Source organism: Heterodontus francisci, chromosome 12 (genome assembly GCF_036365525.1).
Source record: "Heterodontus francisci isolate sHetFra1 chromosome 12, sHetFra1.hap1, whole genome shotgun sequence".
NCBI classification, from domain to species: Eukaryota; Metazoa; Chordata; class Chondrichthyes; order Heterodontiformes; family Heterodontidae; genus Heterodontus; species Heterodontus francisci.
In genome coordinates, this window is record NC_090382.1 from 108,664,075 (window position 1) to 108,681,665 (window position 17,591).

The 17,591-nt window shown below is 46.2% G+C and overlaps 1 protein-coding gene across 1 annotated transcript; it reads left to right on the forward strand.

Annotated features, from left to right (window-relative positions):
* The first annotated feature begins 675 nt into the window (after positions 1-675).
* gpx3 (glutathione peroxidase 3) lies at positions 676-16,503 on the forward strand. Its single transcript, XM_068044066.1, has 5 exons — positions 676-817; positions 6,224-6,380; positions 8,125-8,242; positions 9,522-9,621; positions 15,505-16,503. The coding sequence occupies exons 1-5, from the start codon at positions 743-745 to the stop codon at positions 15,724-15,726; spliced, it is 672 nt and encodes a 223-aa protein (XP_067900167.1). The 5' UTR covers positions 676-742; the 3' UTR covers positions 15,727-16,503.
* Positions 16,504-17,591: the final 1,088 nt, after the last annotated feature.

Genomic DNA, 17,591 nt, shown 5'->3' on the forward strand with positions numbered 1-17,591 from the left:
GTGTGTCAGTATTTACAGGGCGTCCCTGGGAGTGTGTCAGTATTTACGGGGGTTCCTAGGAGTGTGTCAGTATTTACAGGGCGTCCCTGGGAGTATGTCAGTATTTACAGGGGGTTCCTGGGAGTGTGTCAGTATTTACAGGGCGTCCCTGAGAGTGTGTCAGTATTTACAGGGGGTTCCTGGGAGTGTGTCAGTATTTACAGGGCGTCCCTGGGAGTGTGTCAGTATTTACAGGGAGTCCTGGGGAGTGTGTCAGTATTTATAGGGGGTCCCAGGGAGTGTGTCAGTATTTACAGGGAGTCCTGGGGAGTGTGTCAGTATTTACAGGGCGTCCCTGGGAGTGTGTCAGTATTTACAGGGCGTCCCTGGGAGTGTGTCAGTATTTACAGGGAGTCCTGGGGAGTGTGTCAGTATTTACAGGGAGTCCTGGCGAGTGTGTCAGTATTTACACGAGGTCCCGGGGAATGTGTCAGTATTTACAGGGGGTCCCGGGGAGTGTGTCCGTGTTTACAGGGAGGTTTGACAAACATCAGTTCAAAGCGCTACATGAAGGCCCTGTAATTCTGCATTGAAAGGGTTACATCAAATACGGAGCCTATGCTTCTCCTTTTTGAGTGTGATTGGCTGCTCCAGCCCTGACTCACTTTGCTTTGTGTTTAAATAGGACGATATTTCTCAAATCACTCAGACTCCTGAGTGACTAAAGCGGGACCAGTGACTGGGACGTGACCGCTGTGTGTGCATGATGGAGGGCTTCTCCAAGCACTGGCTCCTGCTGTCAGTCCTAGTCGGATGGATTCAGGCAGGAGCCGGACAGGTAAAGGCGATTTTAACTAGGCACTGAGTAGGGAGCTTATTTACCTTTCACATCAACTGAAAGCAACAGTTTCAATAGAGAAAAAAGGTCCTTAAAATGCTTTATCTGCCATTTCAATTGGAAATCTCCTTCTTGATTTTTGTATGTCATATTAATATGAGTTATTGCGACCTTTTGTTACACCCTAAGGTTATTAATGTTTTGTTCTGGATTCACTAGGAATATGTATCTCTGCTTTAAATAAATTACAGAATATTATCAGTAAATGCAAATTGTTTTCTGTATCTTATTTTCCATCCACTCCTCTCCTCCCTGCTCAATTACCCCGCACGTACCTCGTCCCCAGAAGGCCATGTAAGGTTCCACAAGCCCCGTTCCCTTCCCTCCCCTCTGCCCTGCTCCAAATGGCCATTCTTCATGTCGACGGTACAGGTTGGCTGGTTGTTTGACTGTGGTAGGCATCCTAACTTTGAACCCTGCACGACAGAGTGGCTGGAGAAGGATTGGGAGTGAGAACCCTGGGCAACCTAATTTTTCTTCAATTAGGTGCCTTCTGGCCCCAACAGAGGCACTGTACAGGCACTGAGCTCAGCTGACAGCACAGACTGTGGCAGTCAAACCCAGAATCTCCCTGGTATGTGGGGCTCAGTTAAACCCTTACCAGCTGGCGTGAGTTAGTGAGAATGTGTGCCTGGTGATCGCTGGTATGTAAATTCTTTAATTGTGGGAGAAACTGGTGCTGATCCATCGGAGAGTGTTGCTCTGCAGACTGGTTGTAACCTGCGCAATTTTTATTCCATGTTTGTACGTCTGTGTTTCTGTCACTCAGTCAGAGCTGAGGACAGGGCACATTATAAACATGAGAACAGTATCTCCATAGAAATCTTTTTCTGGCTCACCCACTGCTCCCAGTTGGCCCAACCAGTCTATGCCGGTGTTTATTCTCGACACGAGCCTCCTCCCACACTATTGACTTCATCTCATCCCATCAGCATAACCTTCTATTCCTTTCTCTGTCATGTGCATATCTAGCCTCCCCTTAATTGCATCTCTGCTATTCACCTCATCCACTCCCTGTGGTAAAGAGTTCCACATTCTAACCACTCTTTGCATAAAGAAATTTCTCCCTATTGCATTTATTAGTGACTATCTTATATTTATGACACCTAGTTCTGGAAACATCTTCTTTACATCTAACTTACCAAACCCTTTAATAACTTTAAAGACCTCCATCAGATCATCCCTCAGCCTCTCTTTTCTAAAGAGCCCCAGCCATTTCAATCTTTCCTAATAGGCATAACCTCTTAGTTCTGCTATCATCCTTGTGAATCTTTTTTGCACCTTCCTCAGTGCCTCTATATTCCTGTTCCAATAGCTGCTCTGTCAACACATATATGTGGGTATATTGCCTGTGCAGTCGATGGCAATGTTGTAGGAGTCAAGATTTGTAATTCCTCTCATCATCTGCTGTATTCTGTGCCATTCTGACATGATTATAATTCATCAGTATTTAACAAAGAGAAATCAGCTTCTAGGTTGCATACAAGATAAATTTATTAACTATTAACAATCCTCTCCATCACTAAGACTGCAAACTTCCACCTCATTAGCATTGTACATTTCTGCCCCTGTCTCATCTGCGCTTTTGTTACTTTTAGACTTGACTATTCCCATGCTCTCCTCCCACATTCTACCCTTCATAAACTTGAGGTCTATCCAAAACTCTGCTGCCCGTGTCTTAATTTGCATCAAGTCCCAATCCCCTATCACCCCTGTGCTCGCTGGGTTACATTGGCTCCGAGTCTGACAACGCCCCGATTTTAAATTTCTCTTCCTTGTTTTCAAATCCCTCCATGGCCTCACCCCTCCCTATCCCTATAATCTCCTCCAGCCCTACAATCCTCCAAGGTGTCTGTGCTCCTCCAATTGTGGCCTCTTTTTACATCTCGAATATTTCCTTACATGGTTTGGTGTAACATTTTGTTTGATAACGCTTCTGTGAAGCACCTTGGGCTGTTTTATTACATTATGGGTCCTATAAAAACACAAGTTGTGTTTGGATGGTCAGTAAATGGCAAAGCGAGAATGTGCATGTCAGGAGACCAGTGGCAGATGAGTGGGTGGGTGGGATAAGCTGGGAGGTCACATGACAAAACCTCTCGTGAATACAGCGAACCAGAGTTGCGACATGCTTCTGGGTTTTAGATACAGAAATGGTTTGATGACACATGCAGCAGAAGCATGTCAACCTGACTATTTCTTCATATGCCAGCCTGGTTGCCAGGCAACCAGACAGGAGGATCGAGATGGTTTAGGCACTGTTGTTTCACTGAATTACATTCTGTCTTGTCGTCCAGTCCACTGCTGTTTTCAGCCTGTGACAGACGTGGCTGTGTGAGGAAATAATTTTTTTAAAAAACTAGATCTGGTGTCAATGACAAAACAAACAGAAAGAAAATACATTCTGGCTTCCAGTTTGTGCCAACTGTTTAATGATAAGTTCATATTATCAGCAGTGTGCAAACAAGCCCAGCACGTTTGCTTTGTACAGCCAGGCTCAATGCATCTCTCTATCTCTGTTTTACTTCTCCCCCTCTCTCTCCCCCTCTCTCTCTTACTCCCCCTATTTCCTCTCATTCTTTCCCATTCCCTCTTTCTGTCCCCCGTCTCTCTCCCCCCTTCATCTCCCTCCCTCCTTTCCCTCTCTACCCCTCCTCTCACTCCCAACCCCCCTCCTCTCTCTGCCCTCTCTTTCTCTGCCCTTTCTCTCTCTGCCCTTCTCTCAGTCCCCTTCCTCTTTCGTCTCCTGTCTACGACTCTCTCCCCCACTCTCTCCCCTCTTCCCTTTCCTTCTCTCTCACTTTCTCCTCCCCTCTCCTTCTCTCTTCTCCCTCACTCTTTCTCTACCTCTTCCCTCCTCTTTTCCTCCCCTCTTCCCCTGCCCTTCCTCTCTCACCCCCCTCACCCTCTCTCCCCCTCTCTATCTCGCCCCCTTTCTCTCTGCCTCTCTCTCCCTGTCTCAACCGCCCCCTCTCCCTCCCTCTTTTTCTCTCTCTCCATCTCTCTCTCCCTGTCCTTTTTCTCTCCAGTGATGGCCGGTGAATAGTATATTTGTCAGTGGCTGAGGTTTGTTGTGGGGAGTTTTAAACTGGATTCCTCACTGTAATTGCTTTTTTCATTAAATTCACTGATTTTCTTGTGAGAAGAGTTTGCATGGAATTGAATACTTTCCTATGTAAGGCATTGAAAGGAAGTGAAGTCCTTGTTAGGAGAATGTCCGCCTATCTTCACAATTTAGGATGTGATGATGAAAATCCATTTCTGTGCATTCCTGGCAGTAACCAGACCATTTCCAGTCATTAATCATGGACTAAATCAGGTATTCTCCCATGTTTTCTTAAGGAATCATTACTGTCAAATGTCCTGATCAACTACTTCCAGGTTATTTCGAAGCCCCTTCCAATCTGATTCAACAGGATGCCTTAATCATCAACTTAGAGGGTCACTAGAGTCTACAGTGCCCTTGGCTGGAATACCCCTTTGCAGGCCTGAGACCCAATATCATTTGAACCTTGGGACTCTCTATTCAGGAGCAGGGTCCTGTGATAATCTTGAGATTGAAGCAAGGCTTAGCCGAGCTTAGTTGGAAATATGAGGCAGAAACTGAGACAGAGGCAGCAAGCTGGTGAACACAAGAAGTCTTCTTTATTCTGTTTTACTTTCACTTTCTCTTTCAGCTCCCTCTGCTGGCTCATGAGTAAATGGTAGCCACAAGTGAACAATATGTACAATGCAATTCTCAAAACACTACAGGACTGTTTGACTCACTGGTGAGCACTCTTGCCTCAGACTCAGTAGGTTGTGGGTTCAACTCCTAGTCAAGAGACTTGAGCACATAATCCAGACTGACACTCCCAGTACAGTACTGAGGGAATGCTGCACTGTCAAGGGTGCCATCTTTCAGATGAGGCGTTAAAACTAAGATCCCGTCTGCCTTGGCGGGAATAAAAGACCCCATGGCTACTGTTGGAAGAGGGGCATTGTCCCTGGTGTTTTGGGACAATATTTGTCCCTCAGCCTTCATCTCTGAAAGCAGAAGAACTGGGCAATACCACAGTGCTGTTTGTGGGAGCTTGCTATGCACAGTTGGAAACCCCGTTTCTCGCATTGAAACAGTGACTCCAATTCAAAAAGGTACTTAATTGGCTGTAAAGCACTCTGGGTTTGGAACAGGTTCTATAGAAATGCTAGCTTTTTTTTAGGCCCAGGTCTGTGGACAGTGACGCCCAATTGATTTCCATTTGCTGTTCCTTTGCATTTGTTCCATCCATACCCAACATGTAGTTTGACTACAGTGACTGATGGGATGATCCCCAGAATCTGAGAAATCTGGATTCACTGGCTTAAACAAAGAACTTGCATTGTTATAGCACCTTTCACATCCTCTGCACCTCACAAAGTGCTTGATGACCAAGGAAGTACATTTGAAGTGTAATAACTGTTGTAATGTAAGAAACAAGGTCGTTAGGAAGGCATATGGGATACTTGCCTTTATTAGCCAAGGCATAGAATATTAGAGCAGGGAGGTTATGATGGAGCTGTATAAAACGCTAGTTAGGCCACAGCTGGAGTACTGTGTACAATTCTGGGCACCACACTATAGGAAGGATGTGATTGCACTGGAGACAGTGCAGTGGAGATTCACCAGGATGTTGCCTGGGCTGGAGCATTTCAGCTATGAAGAGAGACTGGATAGGCTAGGGTTGTTTTCCTTAGAGCAGGAAAGGCTGAGGGGGGACCTGACTGAGGAGCATTGATAGGATCGATAGGAAGAAACTTTTTCCCTAAGTGGAGGGGCCAATAACCAGGGGGCATAGATTTAAGACAAAAACAAGAAATGCTGGAACCACTCAGCAGGTCTGGCAGGATCTGTGGAAAGAGAAGCAGAGTTAAAGTTTCGGGTCAGTGACCCTTCTTCGGAACTTCGGGCATAGATTTAAGGTAAGGGGCAGGAGGTTTAGAGGGGATTTGAGGAAAAAAAAATTCACCCGGAGGGTGGTTGGAATCTGGACAGGTGGTAGAGGCAGGAACCCTCACAACATTTAAGAAGTATTTAGATGAGCACTTGAAATGCTGGAAAATAAGATTAGGATAGGTGCTTGATGACCGGCACAAACATGATGGGCTGAAGGGCCTGTTTCTGTGCTGTATAACTCTATGACTCTATTTTCAGCAGCCAATTTGTTCACAGCAAGATCCCACAAAAAGCAATCAAATAATGATCAGATGATCTGTTTCTTTTAATGATGTTGGTTGAGGGATAAATAGAGGCCCCAGGACACACAGGATCAGGAGAGAAGGGAACATTACAATCACATGTGATTAAATTTTCCTCTTTGGTTCCAGGTTTCACACTGCAACATCTCAGCCCCTGGCTCCATCTATGACTATGGAGCAACTACTATAGACGGGAGCAGATACCTCTCCTTTAAGGAATACGCTGGGAAAACTGTCCTGGTCCTCAACGTAGCCACGTTCTGAGGGCTAACACACCAATATATAGGTATGGATGTTTTGCAGGTCCTGCTCTGTGGTGAGATTACATCGAACATACAGCACAGAAACAGGTCTGTGCATGAGCCCCCTGCGATCCTACTTCTGACCATGCTATCAGCTTATCCTTCTATTCCTTTCTCCCTCATATGCTTATCTAGCTTCCCCTTAGTAGCACCTATAATATTCACCTCAACCACTCCATCTGATAGCACGGTACTCCAACTGTGATTTTATTGTGACACCCCATATGTAAAGCACATTGCTATTCGACAGTTCTTACACCTAGGTAAGAGATAGACTCAAACCAAATATCGCAGATAATGGAATCATATTGCACAGGAGGGCATTTGGCCCGTCAAGCCTGTGCTGGCTCTTTGAAAGAACTATCCGATTAGTCCTACTTCCCAGTCTTTCCCCAAAGTCCTGAAAACATTTCAGTTTCAAATACTTATTCAATTCCCTTTTGAAAGTTACTATTGAATCTGCTGTCACCGCCCTTTCAGGCAGCACATTCCAGATCACCACAACTCACTGCTTTAAGAAAAAAATTCTCCTCATCTCCTCCTCTGGTTATATTATCTTAAATCTGTGTCCTCTGGTTACCGACCCTCCCGCCAGTGAGAACAGTATCTCTTTAATTACTATATCAAAACCCCTTCAAATGCTAGAGCTCTGAGGTGAGACTGCATGGAACTCTGAGCAGGTCAGTCATCATCTGTGGAGCAAACAGAGGTCTTCAAGTTTCAGGTGTGGACCCTTCCTCAGAGCAGAAGCGTTTACAAAATAAGGAGCAAGGCCAATAATGTGTTGTTTTCCACCTCCCTCTTCCCTTTAGCTCTGCTCATTCTCAAATCTTTCTTTCTCGTACATTAGCTGAAATCCCATCACAACAAATGTGAAACTGAAACTCGAGCATTTGGCAAGTGGTGTCGAACTCGCACTAGATAAAACTGATAGTGAAGCTACCAGATTGTGTAAAAACCCGACTGGATCACTTGGGGAAGGGCAGCTGCATCTCTACCCAGTCTGGAGCAACACGTCACACCAGTCCTACACCATGTGGTTGACATTCAATGCACTCAGAACCCATTAAGACTCACAAGGATGATTCCGAACTGAGAAGTTGTAACTATCAGGAAAGGCTGAACAGGCTGGGTCTTTTTTCTCCAGAAAAGACAAGGTTGAGGGTGACGCGACAGAGGTTTTTAAGGTAATTAAAGGGTTTGATAGCGTAGATTTAGAGAAAATGTTTCCACTTGTGGGAGCGTCCAAAACTAAGAGTCATCAATATAAGATAGTCATGAATAAATCCAACAGGGAATTCAGGAGAAACTTCTTTACCCAGTGAGTTGTGAGGATGTGGATCTCGCTACCACAAGGAGTGGATGACGTGAATAGATGCATTTAAGGGGAAGCTAGATAAACTCATGAGGGAAGAGAAGGATATGTTGATGTTGTTTAGATGCAATAAGATGGGAGAAGACAGGTGGAGCATAGAGCTGTTGGCCGAATGGCCTGTTTCAGTGCTGTACTTTCTATGTAAGGAGGGATGTTATTTTTCCATTGTGAACCACATCCAAATAACAAATTAAAAGGCAGTAACTTCACCAGAATTGGCCAAGGTGAGAGAATTTGTGTTGGGGGAATTGAGAGTGATGGGTGCCGTCGCAGAGAGGGGAAAGGAGATTTTAACGTTTCAAAAACACTTTGCACTGAAATGTTCTTGGAATAAAAGTACTTTTCCTCTCCAGAACTGAATGCACTACATGAGGAGCTGAGTCCGTACGGCTTCACAGTCCTCGGATTTCCGAGCAACCAGTTTGGCAAACAAGAACCAGCGGAAAACAAGGAGATCATCCCCTTGTTGAAGTGAGTAGGAGGTCCCCACTGCGCCCCGGTTCCTGAGCTGGCATTGTTTGACCTCAGAAACACCAACACGGAACCAGCCATTGCCTGTTGTCATTGTCGAGTGGTGGGATGGGGGCGGGGTGCATCCCAGCAGAAAGTCCAGGAGATGGCAAGTTGAAGCCAAGCACAGGCAGTAGGAATATCTCAGGCAATGTACATCACCGTCATTACTGTCGCAGCAACACTAGAAGACCCGTGTGTGACCCTAGCATCCCAACTCATTTAATCTCCTTCCACAGCCCATGTACACTCCACCCAATCACTCACTCTACCCATCCATTTAATCTCCTCCCACAACCCATGTCCACTCTACCCTATCAAAGACTCTACGCATCCAAAAGAACAACAAAGAACAAAGAACAGTACAGCACAGGAACAGGCCATTCGGCCCTCCAAGCCTGCGCCGATCTTGATGCCTGCCTAAACTAAAACCTTCTGCACTTCCGGGGACCGTATCCCTCTATTCCCATCCTATTCATGTATTTGTCAAGATGCCTCTTAATTTAATCTCCTTCCACAGCCAATGCACACTCTACCCTATTATAGACTCTACCCACCCATTTAATCACCTCCCACAACCCATGTCCACTCTACCCTATTACAGACTCTACCCAACCATTTAATCTCCTCCCAAAGCCCATGTCCACTCTACCCTATCAAAAATTCTACCCACCCATTTAATCTCCTGAGAGAAAGTTCAGTGTAAATACTCACTGATCCTTGAAATAATGTAGATTATTAATTCCTCACCATTATTCACCCCTCTCCTGGGTTTCATAGCACAATGCAGATTTCTCCAACTTACCTCGTTCCTCAAAGTGTTAGAGGACGGGTCTGTGATGGCTCAGTTGGAAGGGGCAGCATCTGGTGTGACTCCATGTTAATGACCTTCCCTGTGTTACCTGGACGCAGTGACCCTGTATTAGGGAGAGGAATGAATCATCCCACGTTTCTCTCCCAGGTCATTATCCAAACAAAATGCTGAGTGTGTGTTAGTGCAGAAGGCAAGGTACCGGCTGCAATATGATGAATCCCCCAGGACCGAACAGCCTCAGGGTGGTCTTGAGCGAAGGTGCTGAAGGACAGCCTCACCCATCAGGAAGCAGTGCCTTTTAGACAGGGGCGAGAGATGGGATCTGTGAAGGGAGCTGGGCGTGACTGGCCGATGCCATAGCTTCGAGCTCCAGGCACCAGTGTTTCTTTTTGCCTCTACAACTAATCTGTTGCTGTTTGACCAAAGGTATGTCCGGCCTGGCAAAGGGTTTGCACCAAACTTCCAGCTGTTCGAGAAAGGGGACGTGAATGGTTACAATGAGCAGCAGCTGTTCACGTACTTGAAGGTAAGTGGGACACAAACTTAGTTCAGGGGACCAAGAATCACCTCTTATCCACCATGAACAGATTCAGAACACCCCACCCCCATGCACTATACTGTATTGCCAGTACTGAGGGAGCACTGCACTGGCGGAGGGCTAGTACTGAGGGAGCGCTGCACTGTTAGAGGGGCAGTACTGAGGGAGTGCTGAAATAAAAACAAAAAATGCTGGAAATACTCAGCAGGTCTGGCAGCATCTGTGGCGAGAGAAGCAGAGTTAACGTTTCAGGTCAGTGACCTTTCATCAGAACTGGCAAAGGTTAGAAATGTAATAGGTTTTAAGCATTTAAGCAAATAAAGTTAGGGTGGGGCAAAAGATTACAAAAGGGAAGATGTCGATATGACAGAGAGTCACAGAGAGTAACTGACCAGAAGGTCATGGAGCAAAGGCAAAGAGTGTGTTAATGGTGTGGGGAAAGACAAAGCGTTAGTGCAGAGAGGGTGTTAAATGACAGAATAATAAACAGCCCTGGCCAAAAGCACAAACATGAAAAAAACACAGTGGGCAGGAACATGGTAAAAAAATGAATGATGAAACAAACTAAAATAAAATAAAAAGAAAAAATAGAGAAAAAGTAAAACAGGGTGCCCGCATGGGTCCTAGTTATGCCTATCTTTTTGTAGGATATGTCGAACATTCCTTGTTCCAGTCCTACTCAGGCCCCCTCCCCTAACTCGTTTTCCGGTACATTGATGACTGTATTGGTGCCGTTTCCTGCTCCTGCCCAGAACTGGAAAACCTTATCAACTTTGCTTCTAATTTCTACCCATCTCTTACCTTAACATGGTCCATCTCCTACAGTTCCCTTCCCTTCCTCGACTTCTCTGTCTACTAGGCTGTCTACTAATATTCATTATAAGCCCACCAACTCCAACAGCTGCATCTGCTCTGATGATACAACCATTCTGATATGTCTTCCTTTTTCCTCAACAGAGGATTCCCCCCTCACTGTGGTTGACAGGGCCCTCAAGCATGTCCGGCCCACTTCCCGCACCTCTGCTCTCACCCCTTCCCCTCCCTCTCATAAACGCGACAGGGTTCCCCTTGTCCTCACTTTCCACCCCACCTGTCTTAACAGCCAAAGGATCATTCTCCGCCATTTCCACCACATCCTGTGTGATGCCACTATCAAACGCATCTTCCCCTCCCCTCCCCTGTCAGCATTCTGAAGGGATCGTTCCCTCTGCGACACCCTGGTCCACCCTGGACAATATCCAGGCTTGGGCTGATAAGTGGCAAATAACATTCGTGCCACACAAGTGCCAGGCAATGACAATCTCCAACAAGAGAGAATCTAACCATCTCCCCTTGACATTCAACGGCATTATGATCGCTGAATCCCCCACTATCAACATCCTGGGGGTTACCATTGACCAGAAACTGAACTGGAGTAGCCATATAAATACTGTGGCTACAAGAGCAGGTCAGAGGCTAGGAATCCTGTGGCGAGTAACTCACCTCCTGACTCCCCAAAGCCTGTCCACCATCTACAAGGCACAGTCAGGAGTGTGATGGAATACTCTCCACTTGCCTGGATGGGTGCAGCTCCAACAACACTCAAGAAGCTCGACACCATCCAGAACAAAGCAGCCCGCTTGATTGGCACTCCATCCACAAACATTCACTCCCTCCACCACCGACACACAGTGGCAGCAGTGTGTACCATCTACAAGATGCACTGCAGCAACGCACCAAGACTCCTTAGACAGCACCTTCCAAACCCATGACCTCTACCAACTAGAAGGACAAGGGCAGCAAATGCATGAGAACACCCATCACTTGCAAGTTCCCCTCCAAGTCTCACACCATCCTGACTTTGAACTATATCGCCGTTCATTCACTGTCCCTGGGTCAAAATCCTGGAACTCCCTTCCTAACAGCACTGGGTGTACCTACCTCCCATGGACTGCAGCGGTTTTCAAGAAGGCAGCTCACCACCACCTTCTCAAGGGCAATTAGGGATGGGCAATAAATGCTGGTCTAGCCAGTGACGCCCACATCCCATGAATGAACACAAAAAGAACTCTGGTCCACTCCTCCATTACCCCCGACACCTCGTCCCCTTCCCATGGCACCTGCCCATGCAATCGCAGGAGGTGTAGTACCTGCCGCTTTACCTCCTCTCTCCTCACTATCCAAGGCCCCAAACACTCCTTTCAGGTGAAGCAGCAATTTACTTGTACTTCTTTCAATGTAGTGTACTGTATTCCTGCTCACAATGTGTTCTCCTCTACACTGGGGAGACCAAATGCAGATTGGGTGACCGCTTTTTGGTACACCTCCGCTCAGTCTAAAAGCATGACCCCGAGCTTCCGGTTACTTGCATTTCAACACTCCCCCCTGTTCTCATGCCCACATGTCTGTCCTGGGATTGCTGCAGTGTTCCAATGGACATCAACGCAAGCTCAAGGAACAGCGTCTCATTTACCGATTAGGCACACTACAGCCTGACGGACTGAACATTGAGTTCAATTATTTCACAGCATGACTGCACCCAACCCCATTCCACCCCACCCCCAACTTTTTTTTTTAGTTTTTTTTCCCTTTTATTTTATTTTAGTTTGTTTCATCATTCATTTTTCTTACTATGTGCCTGCCCACTTTTTTTTTTCGATGTTTGTGCTTTTGGCCAGGGCTGTTCATTATTCTGTCATTTAATACCCTCTCTGCACTAATGCTTTGTCTTTCAGCACACCATTAACACCCCCATTGCCTTTGCTCCATGACCTTCTGGTCAGTTATTCTCTGTGATCTTGTCCTATCAACACCTTCCCTTTTGTTATCTTTTGCCCCACCCCTGTTTTTTTCAGAGGGGCAGTACTGAGGGAGCACTCCACTGGCGGAGGGGCAGTACTGAGGGAGCACTGCACTGTTAGAGGGGCAGTACTGAGGGAGTGTTGCACTGTCTAAGGGTCACCTCTATCACAACTGCCTTTGACCTGCTGAATTTTCTACTTCAAGCAACATTTTAGTACCTCCTATTTATCTATTTATATCCCATGGCCATGTGAGCCGCATGGAAGATGGCAGGATCCCCAAAGACACATTGTGCAGCGAGCTCGCCACTGGTATCAGACCCACCGGCCGTCCATGTCTCCGTTATAAAGACGTCTGCAAACGCGACATGAAATCGTGTGACATTGATCACAAGTCGTGGGAGTCAGTTGCCAGCATTCGCCAGAGCTGGCGGGCAGCCATAAAGACAGGGCTAAATTGTGGCGAGTCGAAGAGACTTAGTAGTTGGCAGGAAAAAAGACAGAGGCGCAAGGGGAGAGCCAACTGTGCAACAGCCCCAACAAACAAATTTCTCTGCAGCACCTGTGGAAGAGCCTGTCACTCCGGAATTGGCCTTTGTGGCCACTCCAGGCGCTGCTTCACAGACCACTGACCACCTCCAGGCGCGTATCCATTGTCTCTCGAGATAAGGAGGCCCAAAAGAATCCCATCCAATTTCTCTACTCCTTTCTCCTTTGCTATGACATTGGCAGCCTCCTCTTCTTCAGTGAAAACAGATGCAAAGTACTCATTCAGTACCTCAGCTACACCCTTTGATCCACAAGAAGATCTTCTCTTTGGTCCCACCCTTCCTTTGACTACCTTTTTACTATTTATATTTTTATAAAAGACTTTTGCGTTCCCTTTTATACTAGCTGTGAATTTATTCTCATCCTCTCCCTTTGTTCCTTTTATTTCCTTGTCCCGTTCTCCCTTGTACTTTTCGCATTCTGTCTGATTCTCTACTGAATTATGAACCTGACATTTATCAGAAGACTCTTCATTCTGTTTCATTTTAATCTCTATATCCATTGTCATCTAGGAAGCTCTAGCTGTTGATATCCTTCCTTTCCACCTCATGGGAATGTGTCTAGTCTGTACCTGAACAATCTCCTTGTTGCTCATTTACTACTTTATCTGCCGTTCTTTGATTCCAGTCCACCCAGGTCATATCCCTGATTTCACTGAAATTAGTCCTCCTCCAGTTGAGTTTTTTCTTATTTAGTTGTTCCTTGTCTGTTCCATGACTTGTGCTATAGCTAATGATATTGTGATCACTATTCCCCAAACGCACCCCACTGAAACATGCTCCACATGCCCCACTTTATAGAATACGAATAGTACAGCACAGAAGGAGGCCATTCAGCCCATCAACTCTGCACCAGCTCTTTCAAAGGGCTGTCTAGTCAATCCCACTCTCCCGTGCCTCCCCATATCCTTGCAATTTTTTCTCTGTGAAGTATTTATCCAATTCCCTTTTGAAAGGCTACTATTGAATCTGATTCTAATTCCCTATCAGGCAGCACATTCCAAATCCTACCCACTCCTTACCTTAAAAAGCTTTTCCTCATGTCACCTCTGGTTCTTTTGCCAATCACCAAAAATTCATACCCTCTGCTTGTCGACCCTTTTGCCAGTGGAAACAGTTTCTCCTTATCAACTCTATCAAAAACCGTCAGGATTTTGATCACCTCTATTAAATCTCCTGTTAACTTTCTCTGCTGTAAGGAGAACAATCCCAGAATCAGGTCCAGCACTGTTTCCTTCCTCATTAGGCTGCAAACACACTGATCAAGAAATGTCTCGTATGTATTTCAGGAGTTCCTCCTATACTTTGACCTTTACACTGTTACCATTCCAGTCTATATAGTGTTAACTGAAGTCCTCCATTATCACTACTCTGTAGTTATCATAGTCATTTACGGCACAGAAGGAGGTCATTTGGCCCATTGAGTCCATGCATCTTTTTGCAGTTTGCCTGCAAATTTGCTGCTCGATCTCCTTTACACTATTTATTGGTCTATAATATACACCCAGCAGCATAATAACTCCTCTATTATTCCTTAACAAATTCTGTCTTTGAACCCCCAAGTACATCATCCCTTTCTAGTGCTCTAACAGTACCTTTGATCAATACTGCTAATCCCCACATAACCTAATGGTTCCCTGGGAATGAAGCAGATGGAAACCAGACCTTCACCATTCAATCTTAAAAACAAGACCAACTGTGAATAATCCTGTAACTCTCCAGAGGTTATGTACAGGCAATGACAAAATATAATCTCACCTGATAGGCACAGGTTAAACCTCTTCCAATCTTCAAAATGACTGCAGAAGGGACTCCCTTGCAAAAATTTTTTTATTCATTCTCTGGATATGGGCACCGCTGGCAAGGTCAGCATTTACTGTCCATTTGTGAAGGTGGTGGTGAGCTGCTTTCTTGAACCGCTGCAGTCCATGTGGTGCGGGTACTCCCATAGTGCTGTTAGGGAGGGAGTTCCAGGATTTTGACCCAGCGACAGTGAAGGAAGGGTGATGTAGTTCCAAATCAGCATGGTGTGTGACTTGGAGGGGAACTCGCAGGTGGTGTTCCCATATATCTGCTGCCCTTGTTCTTTCAGGTGGTAGAGGTCGCAGGTTTGGAAGGTGCTACTAAAGAAATATTAGTGATTTGCAGCATGTCTTGCAGATGGTACACACTGCAGTCAGAGTGCACTGCTGGAGGGAGTAAATAGTTAAGATGGTGGATGGGCTGATGAACAGACTGTTCTTGAGAATGTCATGGTGAGCATTCTTCTTGAATTGCTGAAGTCCGTGTGTTGGAAATGCTCCCACCGTGCTATTCGAGAGGATATTTGACTCAGTGACAATGAAGAAACGGGTGTTATATGTTAAGTTGGGACCTGGAGGGGCGTTTGGGAGGTAATTGTGATTCCATGATGTTGCCTTCTTGGGGGGTGGTGAGTTAGAGGTCACAGAGCACAGGACTGCGGGTGAGGGAAGTTTGGCGAGTGCCTGATAACTTTTAATACTCTAATTATAATTCCTTTTTGTTATTGTTGCTTTGAGCAGAATGCCTGCCCTCCAGTGGGAGACAGTTTTGGAAACACCAACAGGCTGTTCTGGGATCCCCTCAAAATCTCCGACATCAAGTGGAACTTTGAAAAGTTTCTCATTGGCCCTGATGGCAAAGTCATCCAGCGCTGGTTCTCTCAGGTCCCCATGACCGCGGTCAAGGAGGATATCGTTCGGTACATGAGCTCTCTGCCCGTACAACAAAATCTGGCGAAATGATGTTTGCAAACCTTTATTTGTTCACACATATAATTATGGATGGTTCAAATTACCTAAGTGAGGTTTGTCCATGTTACTCCCCTCTCCTTTTATACCCTCACTCCCCCTTTGCTCTCCTCTCCTTTCATACCCTCACTCCTTCCCCTTCACTCCTCCTCCTCTCATTCCCCTGCTCCTTCACCCTTTCTCTCTCCCTTCACTCCCTTTTTCCACCTTCACTCCAGTATCTTTCCCCTTCTCTCCTCTTCACTCCCCTTCTCCACCCCCCCACCCCCGCCATCACACACACTGCCAGGAGAAATAAAAACCAAGGCTGCCAGAAATTCTCAGCAGCCCATCGGTGAAGAAGCAAGGCTCAGTGTTCCACCTGCGTTAGGACCCAGTTGCTTTTAGAAGATTCCTAACCAAAATGTTAAATCTGTGTCTTTCTCACTCACTTACCTAACTGAACCATCATTACACATGCCGAAACCATATATATATATTATAGTTAATCACTTTCACTCTTGAGTTCTGGGATATCCCATACGTAGCAGGAGGAGGGTTGGGGAAATCAGATGGGAAGAGAACTGCAGCGTGACGATCAGGTCTAAAAGCAGGCATTCCCTGCTAGGTCTGGTCTGAAACTGTGCGAAGACAGGCTCAGCACTTCAGTGCATTCAGGCTGTCCTGTCATCTCACATAGAGCAAGTTGTCTTTCCCTGTATAGCAGTTCCTGCCTGCTCGGCGGGATATCGACAAGTCATCGAATACAAATAATAAACCAACTTTCGCTAACTGTGCCTCACCTGGAGAGTTTTTCTTTGAAGCTGCAGGTTCCTGATTGATCGCACACTTCCACAGGCACTGACCATCCTCTGGTATTCTGTTTAAGCATCTATGTGGGAATTCTGACAGTGTATCTGTTTATTCTTTCATGGGATGTGGGCATCACTGGCAAGGCTAGCATTTGTTACCCATCCCTAATTGCTCTTGAACTAAATGGCTTGCTAGGCCATTTCAGAGGGAAGTTCAGGGTCAGCCTCATTCCTGTGGGTCTGGAGTTGCATGTAGGCCAGACCAGGTAAGGACAGCAGATTTCCTTCTCTAAAGGATATGAATGAACCAGCTGGGTTTTTACCACAATCGATGATAGTCTCAGTAATATTGCCATGAAACCAACTTTCAATTCCAAGTTTTTTTTTTATTTGACTGAGGAAGACGTCACATAATCACATTTATCAGTAGCAGCCTCTGGGTAGCAATCAGATTTAGGAAACTTGGCTGGAATTTTACAGCCCCCCCCACAACCCAACAGGTGCTGGCTGGTGGCAGGGTGGGGGGGTGGGGGCCATAAAATTGCATGGGAGACTGGAGGGGGGCTGTTCCCGATGCCTTCCCACTGCAATTTTACAAGGGGCGGTGGCAAAAAAGAGCCTGTCTTCCAGGGCCATCGTCCATCTTGCTGCTGTGGCTGAGTTGTAATCTCAGCAGTGGCCACCACTCTCAGTGGCACTGCTGGGACTGAGAGCTGCCAGCCCGCTGATTGTCCGGCAGCTCCATTAGGTGGGACCTCCTGCCTCACGGAGTTGGGAGTCCTGCCCAAGGCCAATTAAGGGTGTGGGGAGCATAAAATCCCGGCTTGGCTCCCCAGGCCCAACATTTTGAACATAAAACCTACGAATTAGGAGCAGGAGCAGGCCACACAGCCCCTAGAGCCTGCTCCGCCATTCAATAATTTCATGGCTAATCTGATTGTAACCTCAACTCCACATTTCCACCTACCCGCAATAACATTTCACCCCCTTGCTTATCAAGAAACTATCTATCTCTGCATTAAAAATATTCAAAGACTGCTTCCACTGCCTTTTGAGGAAGAGAGTTCC